This window comes from Poecilia formosa, unplaced genomic scaffold, assembly GCF_000485575.1.
Source record: "Poecilia formosa unplaced genomic scaffold, Poecilia_formosa-5.1.2 Scaffold71, whole genome shotgun sequence".
Lineage (NCBI taxonomy): Eukaryota > Metazoa > Chordata > Actinopteri > Cyprinodontiformes > Poeciliidae > Poecilia > Poecilia formosa.
The window spans coordinates 963,768-985,452 of NW_006800010.1; the positions used below are offsets into that span (position 1 = coordinate 963,768).

Below are 21,685 nucleotides of genomic sequence, written 5' to 3' on the forward strand. Positions count from 1 at the left end.
ACAAATTCAGGTGTAGTGGGTGGATATAAGTAGGCTACGTTTTGTTTCTCTTTTGTATCTATTAATTCCAGGTTGTATTTTTTGTACTGAAAATACAATATTTTGTATTTCGGGATGCTATATATATTTATATATATATAATTCTATCGTGACCATCCCGTTCCACAATCACTAAGAACGAAATGAGTAATGCAATTACTGGATTTTCTTATCAAAACCCACAATAAATAAATAAATAAATAAATAAATAAATAAATAAATAAACAAACATTGCTCTGTGATTTTAGTTGTAATATAGTTATTAAAGTGAAATTCAAGGTTATTTAACAAATTTGATGTTTATTAAACAATGTTTAATAGGCTACAATAAAATCTTAAAATCTCAAAGATAAGGGAAAATGTTTTTCAGTAGTGGTTTATCGCGGGAAAAGTTCAACTGTCTCAACTTCTACGAATTATGAATGAATTTGTGAATATGACCTAATACATTTTCCCCCACAAAAGCAACTTTTAGCTCTAGACACATTTACTCTACAGCGTCAATGAGCAGCTAGATTTTACTGAAATGTTGAAGGCGCTGCCTGCATTAGTTTGTCTACTGCGCCACCTGGTGGCAGATGAAAAACTTTACTCATAACTTTAGATATTTTCAAATGCCGAATAAGTATCCCCTGCAATCATACAAGCCAGAAATAAATAAATAAAAATAAAACTCAAAGCATTAAGTCGTTTACCAGCAAATACGGAAAATCACAGTTCTACAAAAAAGATACAAATAAAATGCAATAATAAAAAGCCTGTAGTTTACTATACAAGAAGCTAATATAAAGTCAAAAATTTACATTAAGAATGGCACAGAAAAAAAAAGATCACATGGAAGGCCAGTTAGTGGCAAAGGAAGTAGTTAGACAATAAAGATAAGTGACAAATTAAAAAAGCTAATTCTTCGATTTAAAAAAAAAATCCACACTGTCAGTTATCCTTTAGTTTTTATGTTCATTTTCAGAGTCTAAACTTGCCCACGTTAGGTAAAGATATATTTAACCTTGCTCGTTTTTAAGTAATTACATACTAAGATAAATATCAGCTAAGACTTCCTTCCCTTATAAGTTTATTATTAGTCCGTGACGAGAATACACGAATTTCCGAGTTATCTGAAAGGCGTCACGCACGCTGCAGATGCGGATGTTGCAGTGGCGTCTTTCCGAAGTGTCACAATTAACTCAGAAGAGGAAAAGTTTGACCCAAACACCGTGAAGATGTCAAACACCGCGAGGGGCCGACAAGATAGTGCGGCACTGTTTGTTCTCTCCGCAGTATGTTTAGCCTTAATAACAATTATCAGCGTTTGGAAATTAAAGCAATTCAAATACAGACTCATTAATGAAGCTGGAGGTGCAATGTTTTACGGTAAGTAACCCCAGACCCAGCTCTTACAGGGTAAATCGCGGAAGCTGCTGCTCAGCAACACTTCCTGGACTCAGTTCAATTAATGTGTCACAATGTTTGTTCCAGAAAAGTTAGGACATTACAGGTGCATCTTAGTAAATTAGAATATCATTGAAAAGTACATTTATTCCATTAAATTAATACAACTAAATACAATTAATCATACACATAGTCGCATGATTGGGGTTTATTTTAATCGATTGTTGCTTACGTCTAAGCAACATTTAAAGGAAAAAAGCCTGTTTCTCAGAAAATTTTAATTTTCCTTAAGGTCAACTAGAATAAAAGAATACAGACATGCTACATAGGATCATGTTATGAACTTTCCATGCTTGCTCCATTGACCTCAGAGAAATAAAATTGACTAATTGACAGCAAGGATGTGCAATGAACCACAAACTTGTAAAGGACATTTGGACAGGAAAATATAATTGAATTATGTAAATCCAATGAATTGGTGCTCTGTAGGCCAGTAATACATTTTGTGATGCTCCTGCTAAAGCAGCAGAAACTGTTTTATGGGGACATTAAGATGTTTCAGTAAAGAGATTAAGAAACTGCATTGCCAAGCAATTTAGTTTTTCATCAGCCAGATGAAAAGTTCTGTTCTGTTACTCCCTACTCAGGTCTGTGTTCACAATAAACTGAAAGCTGAAAAGAGTATTTGTTCAAGTCATATCATCATTACTGCATTCACCACTATTATCGCATGATTTTCTTTTACTGCTGAGCCCTAAGCTGCAACAAGCGTAAGGCAAAATTGGAAAGATAATAATCAGCCGTTATGCTTTATTTGCATTTAATAGATTATTATTATTATTATTATTATTATTATTTGATTGACCTTGATTACATTTCGCAAGCATTTTTTTTTGTGAATCTTTTGCAGGTGTCTTTCTGGGTTTAGCTGTCAGGTACTTGTGGGTGGACCGAGAGGAGCATTCGGAGAACATGGGCAGCGTTTGTTCTTGCCACGGTCTAAACAGCACCCCTCACGTCATAATGGTCAACATCTCATCCCACGGGCACTGTTACAGACTTATTGAAAAGAAGGGCCAAAGATGCTCACAGCTCCCAAGTCCTCACACGGTAACTATGGCAATTTAGTTTGACCTTCACCGGAGATTAAAGCAAATCTTTTACACGGATAAGCTTTTGTATGTTGTGTGATTAGTGCAACTTGAAGCGGTGTGTCCTACAAACCCACTGGCTTTGAAAAGACGTTTAATTAGCATCGGAGCAGAAATGTTTGAAGCGTTCTGGATGCACCCCAAGCATTTGCATCAACAGGATCCTCTAATGGCTTCTGGTTATTAGTTTTCCGGATCGTTTTCATGGTCCGTTTGTTATTAGAAAAGTACGGTAGCGCATATAAAGAAAGGAAGGCAGCTATTTAATTCATATTAGGGATTATTAGGGGACAAATACGGAAGGTTGCTTTTTTTTTTTTCCATGTGTCGTATAAGGACACTCAAGTGAAGCAGATTATTTTCGTTCTTAGGTTAATATATGTAGCAACAACAAACTCAAACTCTTTGAATGCATAATTTAACCTGCTTGAAGAAAAATGTCTACTCAGGACAATTTCCCAGTTTGTTGTCTACATGCTGAATTCCCATAATAAGATACTCTGGCGAGGGGATATTGGTGGCAGATTGCACTGCACTGCAGAAAAGAGAGGAAAGTGTCTGAGCAGACACTGCAGGTTTTCTCCTCTTGAATAGACACCTCACACTTCAACCTGTGGCACAGAGCACAGTAATGGATGTAGATAGCTCCCATCCTTTTTAAAATGACAGGCTCTATTATAACACAGACACTAAAGCATACAGTGATGTGTACAGTTTATGGTAATTGTAGCCTTGAAGAGATTTATGGCTGATGAAGACTTAGAGAGGTGGAAATGGGGGTAATTAATTTCATTTATAAAGGCTGCAGCGAGATCATTATTCCTAAGAGATTGAAGATTTTATGTAGGAATATGCTCCGTCATTGTTTTCTTATCAACTCCATTGGAGAAATAGTGTTTAAAATGCTGATCAGAAAGTTTTAGTCTATGTAGACACATTTCCTCATGCTACATCTTAAGCCTGTATTTTTACACAAACCTGACGTGGAAGTCAAAACATATAGGCACACGTTTTCTTGAAATCGCAGCTTAATCACTGTAAGATGCTTACAAATCAAATGCAATACTAATGCATTTGATTATCATTTAGCTGAGATGATATTGAAAAACACAGAAAATGCTTGCTATATAGACTAATTGCACACGGAGTGATTTATTTCATGAATTTATTTCTGTAAAGTTTGTGGCCTACATCTAATGTATGATAATTATAAGCTTTATATAAAAGTTATAATGTAACCATTTGATGTGCTGTACCAGATTATAGCATAAGCTAATGAAAATTATGTTTGATTAAAAAAAAAGTCATATTAAGTTATGGCCTTCCCGAACACGTGGAAGTCTGCTTTCACAAGGTGTAGTAATGAAAAGTTAAGTGGATGGAAAAACGTTTGGTAGATAAAAAGAGCACAAGCACCAGGGACAAAAACAGCCATGAGGACATTTTTACAGTTAAGTCTATGTAAGAGTTTTGGGGGAGAATAGATGTGAACTGTGGTGGAATGAGTGCTTCAGCAGTAACAACACACAGATGTGTCCATATTCCTTGTTAAACCCGAGATAACATCAGAAGCAAATCTCTACTCTGGAGTGGGCTTATCCTGTTCCCCATAGTTTCTGGCTCTCAAATGTTTGCTTTTCAACAGCTGAATGGTGCTGACCTCCCTTCCAGTACTTGTAATCAATATTTTCTTGGCGCAAATAGCGTAGGATAAATTATGTTAAATAAAAACGTGGGGGAAAAAAAAAAAAAAAGAATTTACAATAATTAACAGTAAAACCGTGTGGCAAACAATCAGAATGTATCCTTGAGTGATTAAAACTACAGTATAGAAAAAAACAACATCAATATACCAGCATCTGAGATTATTTTTTAGTGATTTGATGGGAGAAATGTGTCGTACGAAAAGGCCAGGTAAGTTATTTTCTGCACTTCACAGAAAATAAGTGTGAAGTTATTTTCAGCAAGCATGAATGTGGAGTGTGTTTAGAAATTTGTTGATGAAGCTTAGGGGGGATGTTTTAAACCAGGAAGTGACCAGCAGTGGACCTTACAAATCATGCAGGCCAAGTGTAACTCTTCTCTAATGGCTTCGACTCCTTGGCCCGTTAAGAAAGCCAAGGTCTCATTAGTAAACCAGCAGAGGCTACCATAGAGGCCATTACATCAGTCAGACCGTGTGTAGACTTTGAGCCATTACGCCTGATACATATGGGGAGCTAGCAGAGAGAGATAAGGATTTCATTGCATTACTGAGTCCATTATGTGCCACTGGGGAGAATAGCATTAAAGTTTGTGGTCTGATTAAATTTAGCACTGCTGAGCTGAGAAGACAATTAGTGTACACAGCACACCTCCATCTTCAACGTAGTGGTGCAGGTGGCCCTTAGAATATAGCTGCCAAGATATGCATAATTTACTCTCTGCAGTGGCCATATTGGTTTGTGTCGTGCTTATTTGTGTTTATCTTATATTTTAAAAATTCATGGATGCTGTTCTTTGTTGGTAATTGCAGCCACACAAAAGTAATTTATAGAGTGCTGGGTTATGGCTGCAGAGCAATTTGTAGATCTAGTTACCTCTTTAAATGCAGAATTACTCAGAGAGCATGCTGGCTCGCTGGTTTCTATAATGGACTTTCCAACATTGGATGTGTTCTGTAATTTTATGAAACATGCAGCTAATTTACCTCTGGTAAATATTCATTAGAGGACGAGGATGTCCTAGATCAAAAACATTAGCAGAGGCTTTCATCTATCCACTTCTTTGATGCTCTTCAGGCTGTTATTTTAGTTAGTTTAAGGTCAGTTTTTGATTCTCACCAAACCTCAACATTTGGACAGAACATGTGACTATTCAAAGTCTTTTTTTTTTTTTTTCCCCTTAATAGTATATATTTTTAAATAATACCAGAAGGTCGCTGCAGTTTTTTTTTTCTTTACAAATCTACCCACAATACAAATTAAAATCATCCAAGGGTGAAATTGTACATGGAATCCTGCCTTACAGATTGGCTGGTATTGCATCTCATTGGCTGAGATGAGAAGCATTCAGAGAGGATATAAATACAGAAATGTCTCACAGTATGGCTACCGTTTGTGTCGAAGGTAATTCGCAGCATGGATTTTATTGCTAATTTATGGCACAGCTCAGCTTTAATGGTGGTACTTTCTTATTTGTATATGTTCTAGAAGCTTCTTGGATACAGACAGCTGTAATTTTCATTTTGCATTGTGCTTTTCATTAATCATATAACCTCAAGACACATTGGCAGTGTGCTAAATCAGTACACTGTCATAAAATCAGTAAGTGCAGGAGAGCTTTGAGGCAGCTAATACCATCAATTCCAGCTTTCAGCAACTATGTCAGTACATACTGGCACTCTAATCAAAGTATCTTATGTTCCCCATTTTTTCTGACAACACCTCATATATTTCTGATATGTTTTTATTTATTAGAATTGATTACAACCTTCTAATTCAAGCAAAACAAACAAACAAAAAAACTGTCAGTGCTTCAAATCATACAGAGAACCTGCTTCTAATGTAAACTTTACATTTATTAAAACTTTGCTTCATTTCCCTTTAAAAGTAATTCAATAAAGAGCATTTGTCTATGATATATCTACATGCCTTTATGCGAAGTTAGCAAATAAAACTGTTAAGACTGATTTATCATTTCATTTACAAAGAATCAATCTTTCTTACCTTTGAGTGGTCGTTAGCACAGTAAAAGAAACGCAAAGAGATCTCTGTACATCCCTTAAGATTCAGATTTTATTCAAAATCAATGCAACAAAAACAACACTTCGATTAAGCATGTGTTTTTAAATACAACTGAATCAATCATCCAATAAATGAAGCGACTCTCTTTTCAGGCTATGCTTGATCCGCAAATCCTGTTCGACCTTTTCCTGCCACCCATCATCTTCTTTGGGGCTTACACCCTGAATCAGGTGAGACGGCTGCGTTTGATGACCACTGGACCACCAGATAAGAAAATAAAAAAACAAAATAAAATTGTATTTTGTGCTGCATCATTTATGGATGTGTTGAGAACAGATCTTGAATGTTTCATGTTTTACTGACTGCATCTGCCTTTTGATTCGTGTTCCAGAGGCGATTCGTGGGGAATCTGGGCTCTATTGTGACCTATGCTTTTCTGGGCACCATAATCAGCTCCTTGTGCATAGGGTAAGTGTTCTGTTCATTCACACTGATCAATACCACGCAACAAACACTCCAGAATGTGTATCTCATTTTCTATGTACCTTATGTTTTAATCTATTTATGTCTATGTGTAGACACAACCATGTCATATATGCAGGAACTAGGGTTTCTCTATGTGCTCATTATCCACTGTGTTGCTGTTGAAGGACAGAATTCAAAGTTTGAATAGCATGCCAGCACATCGTGCTGTCCACTGCTACACCAAAAACACAAAAGCAATACTGTAATATTAATATAAAGCAGATACATGTGAGTACATTTTCTGAGGTCACTTCTTGAGTCTACAGATCTACTGTAAATGGGAATGAAAATGCTTTCCAGTGTACAACAGTGAAATCATTCTGTGTGCGAGATGAGCATATTCATTATTTACTAATGTAAGTCGTACACAATATTTTACAATAAGCAATAATAAACCAATGTACAAAGGTTTAATATACTACGGTAAAAATTATATGCTTAGGAATACAACATGGAAATAAGAAGAAACTAAATTTAATTCATTTTTAGTTAATACTGCAATTTATTTGTCAGTCTAAGTAAGAGTCACTATTATCACATTTTGCTGGTGTGACCATCAGTTTTGCATCTCTGTATAAAGTTCCTCCTTGCTTCATTGTGCACAGTGTTGTTAAACCAAGAATAGCACAGGTGCAGCAAATAACATTAATTATGTTCTGGAAGCGCCCCAATCATCTGGTTTCATTGCGTCAGTGTTGGTGTGGTAGCTGCACCATGGAACTGATGGACTGTCATTAATCACACCTGTGCAGCTTATCCAGTGATGAATTACAATGTCTGCAAATGCTCTTAGTGTGCTGAACTGTGCTAAAGATGTTTAAAGGTCTTGGAACCATCTGACTCTGCTAGAGGAGCCAGAATATATTAATATTATAATTTTTATTTTTTTTAAATCAGCTCCTGTGCTGATGCATAGTGTTGCAATTCTGTCCTGAAAGCACTAGATGGCAGTCTCTGACTTTGTTAGATATCTAGACCCCTGTTAGCTAAATGACTACAGTCACAGATAATGTTAACCATCCTGTAACATCTGTTTGAAGTTTTTTTTCTTTCTTTTTTTTTTGGAGGGTTTTGACTTTAGGATTAACTTTTTTAGTGAAAGCATTTGGTCTTCAGTAGAATAAAATCCAGTGCTTGCTCTTATGATACGCTAAATATTTCATAGGTTCCGCGTCAAGAGATCATTCTGAATTCCAATCACAAAAAAAATGGTAATTTCCGTATGCTAGTTGCTTTATCTAGCTGTTGATTAAGACATTGTGCTCCCCAGCACAACTATTAGACATGTTGGCAAACTTATACTTATGCTTCACTAACTCCAAACATTTCCATTCAAGGCAAATCTCAGCTTACTACCTCCAGTATGCATTAGGTAGACTTCAAGATTGTGCAAATACGGAAATAAAATAATGAAACATGGAAATGAATCATTCTAAAGATTTGCATATCTCTAGTATACTACTATATAGTATGAGGAATGCTAGACCATTGCAATTATAGCATTTGTGCAGAAATACTACACTTTACATCGCAGACTGAGCCAGCCCAATATTGGAGGACCTTAGTAGAATTTGATATTAGCAGTTAAAATAACAAAAAATATATTTGTTTTTGTGTTAAAAAAAAAAAAAAAAAAACTGGAGAGTGCATGCCTTTTAAAAACTGCAGATAACATAATTGCTCTCCAGAGTTGCTGTGGATGGTAATACTGTGGGCAGTAAAATTCTCCAGTATCAGTCAGTTTTGCGACAAATATGAAGAGGCTTCTGACTGAAATATGTTGCTGTATTGCAGTCTCATGACGGCAACACGCCTTGGATGATGCAATCAGTTGTCGGCAAGCACTGCTAATCCACTTCATTTGCTTTTGTTGCTCTTTTTTAAGTCACTATCTGATTTAAAGAGTGTGTCTCTCTGCCCCAGCAGGTTAGAAAGCCAGGTAGAGACACACACAAAGAAATTATTTTAAAAAAAATCATACATTGTGATTTCTGGATTTTTTATTTTATTTTATTTTATTTTTATTTTTTTCCTTTTAGATTATGTCTTTCACAGTGGAGATGCACCTTAGATGAACATTTCAGACCCCTCTATGATTTCTAAGTGGGAGAACTCGCAAAGTCACAAGGTGTTCTAATACTTATTTTCCTCAGTGTAAATCAACAAATTTCTAACAGGCTTCATTTCTTTCTGCTTTTCGTTCCTAACTAAACCATAGTTTTATTGAGAACATTGCCTCTGGCCTCATCTGCTGCTTTGTTAAAGATGGAACTTAGCTTATCTGTACTTTATTGAATATTTTTATGCTCTTCGAAAGCATTTCCTGCTAAACTAATTAAGCTCATTCACTTGAACTCTTGGCATAGAGTTCCCAATTTAGCTAATATATTTTGTTGTCATGTGAGTTCTTTGCTTTGTGAAACTTGCATCCAGTAATTTGTTTCTTCATTGACACCCATCAACAACATTAGGGAAAACACAGGAAGACACAGAGTGTGACCAACTCAACTTGTCAATTACATTATTATTAGTTTGAAGCAGAATTTGAAACTGAAGCTAAATTTTTCTTAAGTCTTCAGCCTTTGTAATATTCCATACTGGGTTAATTTTTTTTTTTTTTTAATTAGCTAAAAAAAACAAATAATAAAACTGCAATTACTTCACTTTACAGCCTGATGCAGAAATGTGAATTTAGTTTGTGTGATTTCCAAACAGTAAGTGTTTCCTCTTCTTTCCTGTTATGTTTTTCTTCTCAAACTGATTCAGTGCCACTGGGAGATAAGCCACTTACCTCAAACCCTCCCTTCTCCACACGCGGTTAGAGCTGCTGATATTTTGTCGAAACACCTGTGTGAAGTTTGCAAACCCATGTTTAAAACCTGCATATAACCTTACATTTAGATGTTATAATGCAGGCCACAGGTCAGTGGCATTGCTTGTAATGTGTCATGTTGGAGAACCTAATGGGCAAATCTGCCAGACACTCCTCCTGCCTCCTCCTGCCTGCTTCTGACTCTGTGTGTGTGTGTGTGTGTGTGCGTGTGTGTGTGTGTGTGTGTGTGCCTGAGTGCCTGACCCTAACTGGCGTGCTCCTACATGTGCATGCACACAAACACCCCACCAGTGGAAACACAATCACTCTAACCTCAAATCTCCCCTTAAGATACATGAATAAGGCAGCTTATGTTGCTCAACGTGAGGACAGTGCTTTAAATCCCGGCCATAGGGACACGGCTGTGTGCCAGCTCCATGGTAACAAAGTGACAACGAGTGCTCCCCAGAAGACTCAGTGGCATATTGATTATTATGGGATGTGTCTTTGCTAACTGGATTAGGACTTAACACACATCGGTTTTTGATTCAGGAGCTGGCCTGCAGTTATGAATGCTGAATAGAAAAGGTTTTTTTTTCTTTGCCTTCAGAGTGCCTCACTTAAAGGCGAGATAAAACCGGGGACAGTTGGAGTTTGAGATTTATTCTACAGTCAAGCTCCAGGGATGATAAGAAAATTCTTTCTCTGTATAATTCTACTGCGATGCCCTTCACAAGGTCTTCTCAAAGTTTTTTTTTTTTTTGTTAAAACACTTCACATACAGATATTTCAGTTTGCATCCAATTATTGTTCAATTCAAAATTAAACTCCGAATCATGTTTGTAGACTGAGAATGGGGGAAAAAAAAAAAAGATTGCTTTGTTTGTATTGCTATTACTGTCTGGAAAAGGGTCAATGCACCTGCTGGTTGTGTCTAGCCCCATTAGCCTGACTACTTGAGGGGGGGGAGCCCTGCTGCGTTTAGCGGGATGACTGATAGGTTTGCACCTCCCTGCCCTCCCAGGGAAAAAAAAGATGACCACAGTGTGTTTTTTTCTCCCGTCTGTTTGATCCCAATACCAGGACCCTTGTCTACGGCTTCACCAGACTCATGGTGCTTCTGAGACGAGCGGCAGATGGAGAGTTCTCCCTCACTGACTGCCTCCTGTTTGGTGCAATCATGTCAGCCACTGATCCTGGTAGGTGACCTACAGACAAAATCTTCACATAAAAGTTGTTTCCCTTCCTACCGGCAGAACCAATCTGGCTTCACGCAGGTATACTCCACATATCCCACAAAACAAGTGCTTTGTGTGAAAAAGAGGAAATGATTAACTTTAAGTATGCAAAACAAAACACTTTTATAAGAAAATCAAGATCTGTAATATGTTGTAACACTTTACACTATATAAATAAGCCATTGAACAAAATTGACTCAAATGCTGTAGGAATAAGCAACAAACAAACAATGAAAACTATAACCTGCAGCAAAATGAGATGCTAAGAGTTCCCAACCGCTGGACTTGATGCGTCTACCTGTGTTAATGCAGTCTTCTTAAGAGAATCTAATGCAGAAATAAAGCAGATAGCAAATCTGTTGCAAAAAAATATAGAGCAGATTGCTCTCCTATGTGAATTTCTCTCTGTGTTCTCCAGGACATGTTAAAGCATTATTCAACGAAGTGACTCCGACAATGATGAAGTTCTTGCTGCAGATGAATTATTTATACCAATAAGTGATCTCGGTGAGCATCAAAGGCAGGATTTAAATTGTGGTTCAGTTGAGAGGCAATACTCTTCAATGCCACGCTGTGCTCATTCGTTTTGACCCCAGTGCACTCGTCACTGTGATTAGACTCAAACTGAATGCCTAAAATTGCAAGGCCCATAGGCTCTGTATTGTGCTGTCAAAATATAAAATCCAAACCCCAGACTTTCTGATTTTTAATTCAGCTTTTTAGTGTGCAATCCCGCATATGTTGGCTTAAGTTTGTAACAATTAAGCAATACCGCAAGCTGCATATAATCAGATATTACCCAATTAAAAAAAAAAAAGGAATAATTACCTCTTAAACTTTCCCTACATTTTAATGGATGTAGTGGAATTTTATGCAATAGACCATCACAAAGTATTGTGTAATAAAGAAATGGAGTGGGGATGAATCATGATTTTAAAACTTAACTGATCTTCTGCAAACGTAAAAAGAGAATCACACAAATCCAAAAAAATAAAAAATAAAAAAATAACAGGACATGGCTGTTCACATAACCGTAACTCTAGAAAAGCTGCAGAGATCCATATTCAGGTGGGAGGATCAGCAGGACAGCTATTCCTGCTCTCGATAAATCTGCTTTTTATGGAAGAGCATCCCACCGGCGTAATGCTTGGCTTAAAATGCAAACTGCAGTTTGAGTACACCAACCTCACAGAGAAACTCTGTATTGACAGCATCATGGTGACGGGAGGATGCTCATAAGTGAGGAGAGGGCTTAAGGAGTTCATGGGAAGATGAGTTGAGCAACATACTGAAAGTCACCACATTTACGCAGTATGAATACTTCTGCATGGTCTTTTATCTTTACATAATGATTAGTTTAAGGCAATCTATGGTTCTGTAACATCTAGCCTTGATGTTTTAGATTTTCATAAGCTGACCCGCTCGCCGCTTCTCTGAAACTCAGCTATTCAGATTTATTCTTCTTTTCCAGAGTATGTTATGCAGCTTGTGGAGATGTGGATTAAGCATCCCCATTTATTAAAAAGCTCTTAAAACAAATTCATGCAGTTAAAAATGTTTCAATATTTTCCTAGCTTTTGAAAGTTGAACTTTTCTTTTTGACATTTACTATGCGTGAGGCACCTTTGTTTTAAGAGTAAACTGAAATCTAAGAAGCCGGTTTTACACTTCTTAAATGTGACTGTTGCAAGGCAAAATACTTCTTGCCTTCAACTGGAGAAAGATAAGACGACCAAATGAAGATCGTGTTTTATTGTCAGCATTCAAGTCATTAAAACATGTAAATATTCTTCTAGAGTTCTTTGTGTAATTGCTAGAGATAATATGGTAGTATTGTGAAAATGATATAAAAAAAAAAAAAAAAAACTTATGTTATGGTTTAGAGGCCAAATAAATTCTGCCGTCATTTAAAGTGAGATTAAAATAAAGGTAAGTAGGGATTAAGAGGTATCGTTGTATGAGATTTGCAGTTATGAATTAAATTCAGCCACACAGTGAAAATCTTTTATCTTTTTTCAAAATATGTTTCACTCACTTCTTTTCTTAAATGTCTTCTCCCTGCAATTCTCAGCAGAAAACAAGAATACATTTTCAAATCAAATGAACACATATCTACAGTTTTGATTAAACAAAGATAATTAAAATCCTGTCAGTGTTTATTTTTTCTTACCATATATGAAAAATGACAGAGGACTGACAAAGTGAACTGTCTGTATAACTGTCTGTATAAAAATATGTTTTTAATTACTTTTTCGATTTCCTAAAATATTGTGCTGTTGACTTTTATGCAATCAGTAAAGAATAAGCTGATCAGATTCTGTGATGTCTCCTGATAACAAACCAGCCCTCCTCCACTACCAGCATGCAGCCTGGTTTTAGCACAGACATGCACCACAAAACTAGGTCCAGTAGATGAACATTTTTTAACAGACATAAATAATCCATTACTTTAGCCCTGAAACTAATATGAAGTCAGAGGGGACAGAGTGGTGAGTGGCACAGAGCCATATTATCAGAAAAAAAGTTGGGTTTTATTCCTAACTGGCTAGCTAACAGTTAAGTAAGTTTGTTTTTATCTCTCCTTGCACTCATATTATAGAAATGAACAACTGTATTTATTCATTTATTTCTTTTAGAGTTGCAGGCATAAAGAACAGTGTTTATAGGACATGCTGCAAATGCCTCTTCTTCTACAGTGTTTGTTCACAATAGCGTGTCAGTTAAAATGATTTATTAAAATAATAATGAAGTCTCCAAACACTTAAGGTACCATAGAAAGTGAGTATCTCTACAGAATTCTCATGTCATCTTAAATACTAACCAGGATTACTGCAAATAAACACATAAATCAATCTGAATCTTCACAAGACAACTGCTCGTTCAGCTGCACTCTCCGGGGCGTTTTCCTGATTTGGTGGCACATACATGTCATCAGTTCGCCATGCAAAACCATTAACCTTGACCAAATTGCTTCCAGTCTGTCTCTGAATAAAACCTTTTTCAGGTTCACCTCATTTCTTACTTTTAAGCACAAAATAATAAGCTGTAAAACGGCCTTACGCAAGTTTTCAGATACTTTAGCTTTCTTGACATATGTTTTTGCATTTTCTTCAAAACCAGTGCCTGTTTAGTTTATGATAAAAGATTCTTCTTTGGTTAAGAATAAACATAACCTTGAAAATGGTTCATAGGGGAGAATTAATACCTTAAATATTTTGTTGGCAGTAGGAGCAAACACACATTTAAATCTGCTTTAAATGTCATGGAAAGCCTGCTTTGATGCTCCTTTTCAGTATGCATCATTCAATTTTACGAAATGACCAGTTTTCTACTCAGTCTAAATGTTCGTCCCTGATTTAAATATAGGACCAATAGTTTGGATCAAAAAGTGGGAGGCCTGCTGTGCTGCATTTCTAGCTGCAGGGGTGGTTACTAAAGGTCGGTGAAATTCTCACTTAACATGAGTATTTTGCAGTTCCACGGTCCTTCCTTTCATCTTAGAGTTCATATTTTTGTAGTTCTCCTCACATGAAAGAGAGCACACATATATTTTTTTTTTGTCTGGACACTGCAGACTTTAAAATAATGCCAGATGGTAACATTTTTGTAGTTTCCCTTCTCGGTTATTACTCATTGAAATAGATTTTTGTTTTGTTTGTCAACAGACAATCATCCCAAACCCAGTGCACAGCTGGCCAAAAAAACAAAAGAAGAAAAGGATTAGATCCTTAAACTTTCTAAAAATTCATGGAGTGTGTTAAAAAGCTAAGCCAGTGCCAGGACACCAACCAATTAAAATGAGCTCCACCATTTCTGCCAGCTCTTTTAATCTGCCAGGAGACTGCCAGAAGCTTCTTAATGGCATCTAGGAGTGTATAGTTTCTCTGCAACTTGCTAAGGAGCAGTTAGCAAGATAATATTGAGAGTATATCTATACTTCCATGCACCCCATGGATTAGATAATGTCAGTAGTTGAACGAAACTGTACAGCCACTCCAGTTTGAATAAAAAACATCAAAATGTTCCCAATAATTAGAGAATGTAATTTTTTTTTTGTCAGAGCTGTAATTTATTCAGGGCTAGTGACTTTCTAAAACTTGGTATTAAAAAACATTGAATCTGGTAATAAGTCCATGGCACAGTTTTAATTAAGGAGAGGTACAAATATTTTTTCCTTCTTTAAAACTTTAGTGTGGCCACAAAACATAAACTACACCAGATCAGGCTTCAAAAACTCTGACCCAAAAGTTACTTTGATCAAAATTCACAATATAAATTTATTGCATTGCAATAAAGATTTAGAGACTTCGTTTTTGTAAGGTGATCAGTTAGTATGGGTCATCACTTACAAATCCTCCCTACGTTCCCACACTGAACTCACTAACCGTTGACCATTGCCATTATGGCATCGATTTTCCAAAAATGCTTCCATCAAATATACATGAAAAAAAAAATCTTTGATGTAACCTCTTCTGAAGTTGTAAAATGATTGCACATCAGAAATCTTAAAAGCTTGTATTTATGTCTTTACCACTCAGCGCTTCACACGTCATAGCAGTTTTTCTCCACTGTTTATTTTGAATCACTTTCAGCATCGTCTGCCTAATTTACTCAAGTAAACAAGCAGATCCTCTGCTTTTTTGCTTCACGTTGTCACAATCTTTGTCTCCGCTAAACGTCTGCATCCGGGATAATTTGACCTGATAAGACTTCTTTCGACCCGCTCAGCTGTGTTATGTTGGAGATAATTGTATACTGTCTACCTTATGGTGTTGCTGTGGAAACTGACAAACACTTGACAGCTGTAGGACTGGTTGCCATGACTACGCTGCCACCCTCCTTGTGTGAGAGGAGATGATAGTTTTTTTTCTTTTCTTTTTTTTTTCTCGCCGCCGTCTTCTTGTTTTTGTCTAGCAGCGTAAGTGTTACACAACATGCTCGCACCAGTTAGGCATTATGGGAGCGGGAAGATGGAACAATCCTTACTCCAGGCCCTGAACTCAGAAGAACTCTAAGCCCATCAAAGACCAAAGAGCCAGATCTGTCAAAATATGTCTGGAGGCAGTTGTCTCGCTATTGTCAATCTGCTCATTTCCTGTCTTCCTTGCCCCTCGCTGGCCTGTCATTTCCCACAGGGCCAAACATTACTGTTAGAACTGACTCTTTATTCAGATCACAAACTTCACTAAGGCTAATTCTGTGCATTACTTATGCACTATGGCCCCATCAAATTGGATTTGAATCCACATGGAGCCTATTTCATCTTGAAAATCACATTATATATTGCTAGCATGGTACTATAGTAGGTCACATGCATCTGCATCGAATGTGATGGTAGTGTGAAATGTAATATTACATTATTTGTGTCACAAAACTTCCATTAAAGGATATATTTTACAGTCGATGCATTGTAGAAGATTAACCAACTTTTTGTGAAGTGTACAGGGAAGTCTAATTAGGGTCAAGATGCCTTCTGAAACATTTAGATCACCCTGTGATGCAGAACAGCTTACAGCATCCACAAGCACAACTGGCGAAATGTGTCAAAAGCCTGTTTTTTAAATGTATTTTAAGTTCTCATGTCTTTGAAGAATGTTTGTATTTTTCCCTGCACATCAAAACACCGGTAGAATGAACCTAGCATTCGGCATCTTAAAGACTTCATCACACTCTGGTAGCATTAGCTTTCATATCCTCGATCTTCTGAGTCAATGCAAAATGATCTTCGTCGTGTGGTGAAAAAAAGGTAGAGTGATCATATTTTCACAATTTTGGCAAATGGAAACCACAAACATCAATGTATTGTATTGGCATTTAGACTAATTCTTATATTGAATTAAAATGAGACACAGCTTTTGATTTATTGCTTCTATATTTTTTTTTTGTTGTTGGCAAAACCTGTTTGTACTCCCAACAACCATAAATGACATCCCTTGCATCTACCTTTCCACTGTGTGTAGTTTGATATCAGTGCAATTATAGATGTTCTTTAAAAACTAAAGAACACAGGTGAAGGATAAAATTGTGAAGAAGTTTAAGTCATGACTAGGTTATAAGACGGTATGCCTAATTTTAAATATTTCTGAACATGGAAAGATAAGATGGTGGTAAAACCTTCGAAAACTTGGCTATCCACCTGCACTGGCATTCCAGGCAAGGAGGAGGTCCTGTTTATAATTTACATCTAGAAAGCTACCGATACCTAACATCATTATTCAAGACACACCCATGTGGGGAATTTCAAATGTGGCCCATGAATGTCAAGCAGTGAGTGCATCTTATCAAAGCAGGGAGTTGTTTGCCAGCAGTTCATCCACATCAAGTTGTAATTAACTTTTTCTGCATGTTTTAATCAGCTGATTCTGAAGATCAAGCCTCCCTTCCCTCTTCCTCTAGCAGCATCCGTTCATTCCAAGACTGCTAGTTGTTGTAAAGAACACATGTATATTTATGTTTTGCAAGTAGCACCGGAATGTAGAACAGAAACCTGTACTGCTCTCATGATAAGAAAAGTGTAATATGCTGTATGTTCAGGATAAACACGGTCAGAACATCTGTTGTTTTGCAGTTGCACTTTGTGACCAGTAGGTTTAGTTTTATTGCATTTCTAGTTATGTGCTCTAACGTCCAAACATATTTGAAACGTTGACAAAGGACTATTGACATGCAACCATGATATTATTTTTGAGAAATTAACATAAATCAGCCACAAACAGCATTCATTAGCAATGCTAAGCCTTAAGTGTTTTGTTCACACAGCAGATCTTGATGCACAATTCCAATTTGTTGCTGAAATCCTTTTTTTTTGTTTGTTTGCATGGTCGTACATACTGTTGTTAGTTTTACAAAGCATGCCATTCAAGTAAGATAAATAAGGATAAAAAAATACTCCAGATAACATATTTGTCAACCTTCACCAAGAGTACCTTTATGTAAAACAAATATATAAATAAAAGGAAAAAAGTTCCCAGAGCTGCAAATCAGTTGAGTTGAACTTATATATGCAGAATATATATATATATTATTAATTATATACAATTATAGATTCTATTTGTGAGTAGGTTTTAATGTCAACATTAAAGAATAAGCTGACCAAATTCATCAAGAGGTACTATAAGAGAATAACTGATTCAACCATTTAATTTCTCGGTACTTTAACATAATTACTGGACTTTATGATAGAACGTGTTTTTCTTTGAACTTTGCCTGAACACAATTTGCTTTGTTAGTGTTTCAGACAACTTCTCTTTCCTTATCACGGTGATTTCACATTTCCCATTAGGTTTTATTGTCACATTGTGATGTTACGTCCCTTGCTCTTCTCTGCTTATTGCAGTAGAGATCCCGAATTACGCTGCGTCTTTGCAGAGTAATTTAGTTAATTACTTTTTCTCTTTACGCTTGTGTTGTTTTAGCGTCCTGCAGTCTTTAAGGGCAGCTTCTGTTTTGTTTGTTTGTCTTTTTTTTAAAGTCTCAGTCCTCGGGCTATTGTCGGACCTACGTGTGGACTCGGATTTGCACGCCCTGCTGTTTGGCGAGAGCGTCCTTAATGATGCCGTGGCCATTGTCTTGACACAGTAAGTATCTCTCTGTGTTCCTCTTTGCCCTTTGAATGAGTAAGTTTTCCAGTTTAATTGTGTGGGTGTGAGGAATTCGCCAGCTGGCAGCGTGGAGGCGGACTCGTAGCGATGGAGGAAAACTGAATGGAAGCTGCCAGCTGTACAGGAAAGGTGTGATTGGGTAAAGCAGCATGACCGTCTTGACGGTGCGCAGTGGGCTATAAAGCAAGTTGCCTCTAGCGATGTCAGCATCTCATTAAAGAAGTCAGCTCCTGGAGTTACAACACACTCCCAGGATAACACACCAGGCTTCTAGCCTGTATGTGCTATCAGGCTAAACTCAGCATAAAATCAGTGGAAGCTCAATGGATTATCCATTATAAACTTGCCCCTTGTCCATGCAGTACAATCCTCTCATTCTTTTCTGTCTGCTGTCCCATCTTTCTCTTGCACTGCTCTCAAATATACATTCAGATTTTGGCCAGGGACTGTCTGGTATATTTATACAAAGCCAGTCTTAAAGATGAGCAAACAGATGGCCAATTGGAGATAGAAAGAGTTCAAAATTTACATACAGAGAAGTATAAAATTAATGCAATCCACTTGGATTATTGCACATAATGAGTCGTCACGGTATACACTGCAGAGCACTGCATGGAGCCTGAGCATCCTCCCAGACAAAGCTGCATAGTGCCACATTTGTTCATAAAGTGGCGTGACTGTCCCTCATGCTGCCTCCCATCACTTGACTGCCTCGCTGAGGCTCCACCACACAAAGCTGGACCTTTTTACCGAGTCATGTCGATTCCTGGCACCGGATTGCTAACAAGCTCGGGAAGCAGCTCAGCCGTACACTGATGTACCCTCTCCCAGGCGCGTTACCACTCCCACCCATACCGCCACTCAGGCAGGTCTGGCATTTAAAAATGTCGAGATTGTGGCCGAAAGCGAGCAGCACCAAACCATTGAACACGCAGTCTTTAGTAATGCACGCTAAAGAAATTGACTTGTGGCTAAATTAAGTGTGCTAGCGCAATCGGAGTCTTTATTTCCACAGAGGGGGTAATAGATTTTCTCTTTTCATTTGCAGAGCTCATTAGTGACAACTTGATCGATTTCTCCCCTCCTGCCATGGAGATGAAAAATGCTGTGCTGTTACTGGCTCATTTCAACTTTAAGCTACTAGTCAAACCTTTCTGTGAAATGTATAAAATCAATCAAACCCATTTTAGGTACTCTTTGTCTCTTTTAAAATAACACAGCATGGTAAGATTTTGTATTTGTTTGGCTGTTAAGCTGTAAATGTATTGAAGGAATGTAAAAATCAACCCTCTCAAAACAAAGCTACATGCATATTCCTCTGATAACTTTACAGAAGCCTTAAACTAACTGAACGATATTTTAGACTTGATTTTTCCTTTTCCCCCTCTCTTTTTTACATGGTTTTAACTAAATTCCTTATTCACAAATGTCTACTTGTATGTATGACCGCCCCAAAATGATTAAGCCATATGCGAAAACACCACACAGGTGTTTTAAGGAAAACTTGATTAAATAAACCATCCTACTCAGGATTTACGGAACATAAAAAACAAAGTTTCTGATGTTTTTGGAAAGCTCTGACCACCCAGTGCAAGTTGTAAGTGAGTCAGACAGATTTCTCTTCAAGAAATGGAAGGATATGAGAAGAGCAGTCAAAACATACAGAATCTAGCTCTCTAACTTTATGTGATGCAGAAAGAATACGGCATTAAAAATGAACACGAAACAATCAGACAGAAAATTTCAAAAAGGAATGAAGTAGAATTTTCTCCAAGTTGAAGCTTTGAAGGTTGTTCTCTATGTCACACACAGCAGCAGCACTGATGACTTGGGGGACATCAGAGTGAAACTTTGACTTTAATGCTTTAGCTTGAAATATATTGCTACTGAAATGCTTCAGAATTAACCTATTTTTATTTTTATTTTTTATGATTCAGTCATCAGCCTAACATCAATGTCAGCAAATGTAACTCAAATACAAACAAAGCAATGTTAGTTTCCTCATTGTAGTTTTATGAATTCCTGCAGCAGAAATCCATACTTCATTACTTGCTTACGTTTTTGTTGTTGGCATACATTTGTCATAATAAAAAAATAATAATAATACACCACAAAAAAAAAAAAAATCCTGTATACATACTCATCTATCTTTAAGACTCTTTGTACTGTACAGATTTTTGTGATCAGTAATATGAGACCTTTTGTGAGTTTTAGCTAACTCAGAGTCCCAACAGTGTTGCTATATGTGGTCTGCTGTGGTTAATGTAATCATGTCATTCCACAAATGCAGCCGCCTCTGTCGGTTACTAGCATGGCTGCTTGTCCCTGCGTGCTTCACAGCTGTCGCCTCCTTTCCTCTCATACACACACACGCACACACACACCCACACACACACACACGCACACCCACACAGTCAATCAGATAATTTCTCTTTCCCTCCTTCTTGCCTGCGAGGGTTATTTTGCACTTGGTGACTTGCATGTTGAAGTCCCCCATCACTCCAACAGAGTAAATGTGATAGGAGCACGTATAACGTTATGCTGCTATTTTTATGATCAGCAGCAGTGTCCCCTCTCCTCTTTCCAACACTGCTCTGTTTGTGAGGGAAATCATCTGGAATGTGTTGTTTTCCTGAAGCAGATTATTCTTCCTTAGAAGGCCATGTGTATGTAGAAGTGACTGCAGGAAACTGAAGTTGGAGGGCTTTGCTCAGCATGTTAACATTGGAAATGTATGCTCTCTGCTGCAGACTGCTTCACACCTAGAGACTATCGAGTCATTTTTCTAATAACGGTACTTGACTCAGACCAATAAACTATATTTTTACATTATAATAGAGCATTTACAAAACCATATTTTACAGTACCTTGATAAACTTTGACTTTTACATGTCTTTTCACGTTAAATCCATAAGCTCCTCTGTGTTTTTAGCCAATTTTATGTGATAGACCAAAATGACTGTAGCTCAGTTATTTGAAGAAACAAAGAATAGTGTCTGGGCCAATCTCACACATGATTGATCAAAACTAGCAGTGTCAAATGCAATCACAGAAGGAGCCAAAACATGAAACACGGACAATGTCACTGGGAGATTTAATTAAAAATTATTTTTAGACAAGCAAGTCAAGCAAGAAGCTTGTTTCTAATCAATGGAAAGCTTTAAATTCCTCTGGGTGGCAAGTTAATGATGACCCAAAGTTCTAG

At 37.1% G+C, this 21,685-nt stretch overlaps 1 protein-coding gene across 1 annotated transcript in view; it reads left to right on the top strand.

The window, feature by feature from the left end:
• Positions 1-1,162: 1,162 nt before the first annotated feature.
• Positions 1,163-21,685, top strand: part of LOC103140430 (sodium/hydrogen exchanger 9) — a 75,224-nt gene continuing 54,701 nt past the window's right edge. The window contains exons 1-6 of the mRNA XM_007555583.2: positions 1,163-1,410; positions 2,339-2,538; positions 6,457-6,534; positions 6,696-6,772; positions 10,725-10,840; positions 18,351-18,456. Of these exons, the coding sequence (XP_007555645.1) occupies positions 1,260-1,410; positions 2,339-2,538; positions 6,457-6,534; positions 6,696-6,772; positions 10,725-10,840; positions 18,351-18,456 (728 nt within the window). The 5' untranslated portion in view covers positions 1,163-1,259. The remainder of the gene's footprint in view (positions 1,411-2,338; positions 2,539-6,456; positions 6,535-6,695; positions 6,773-10,724; positions 10,841-18,350; positions 18,457-21,685) is intronic.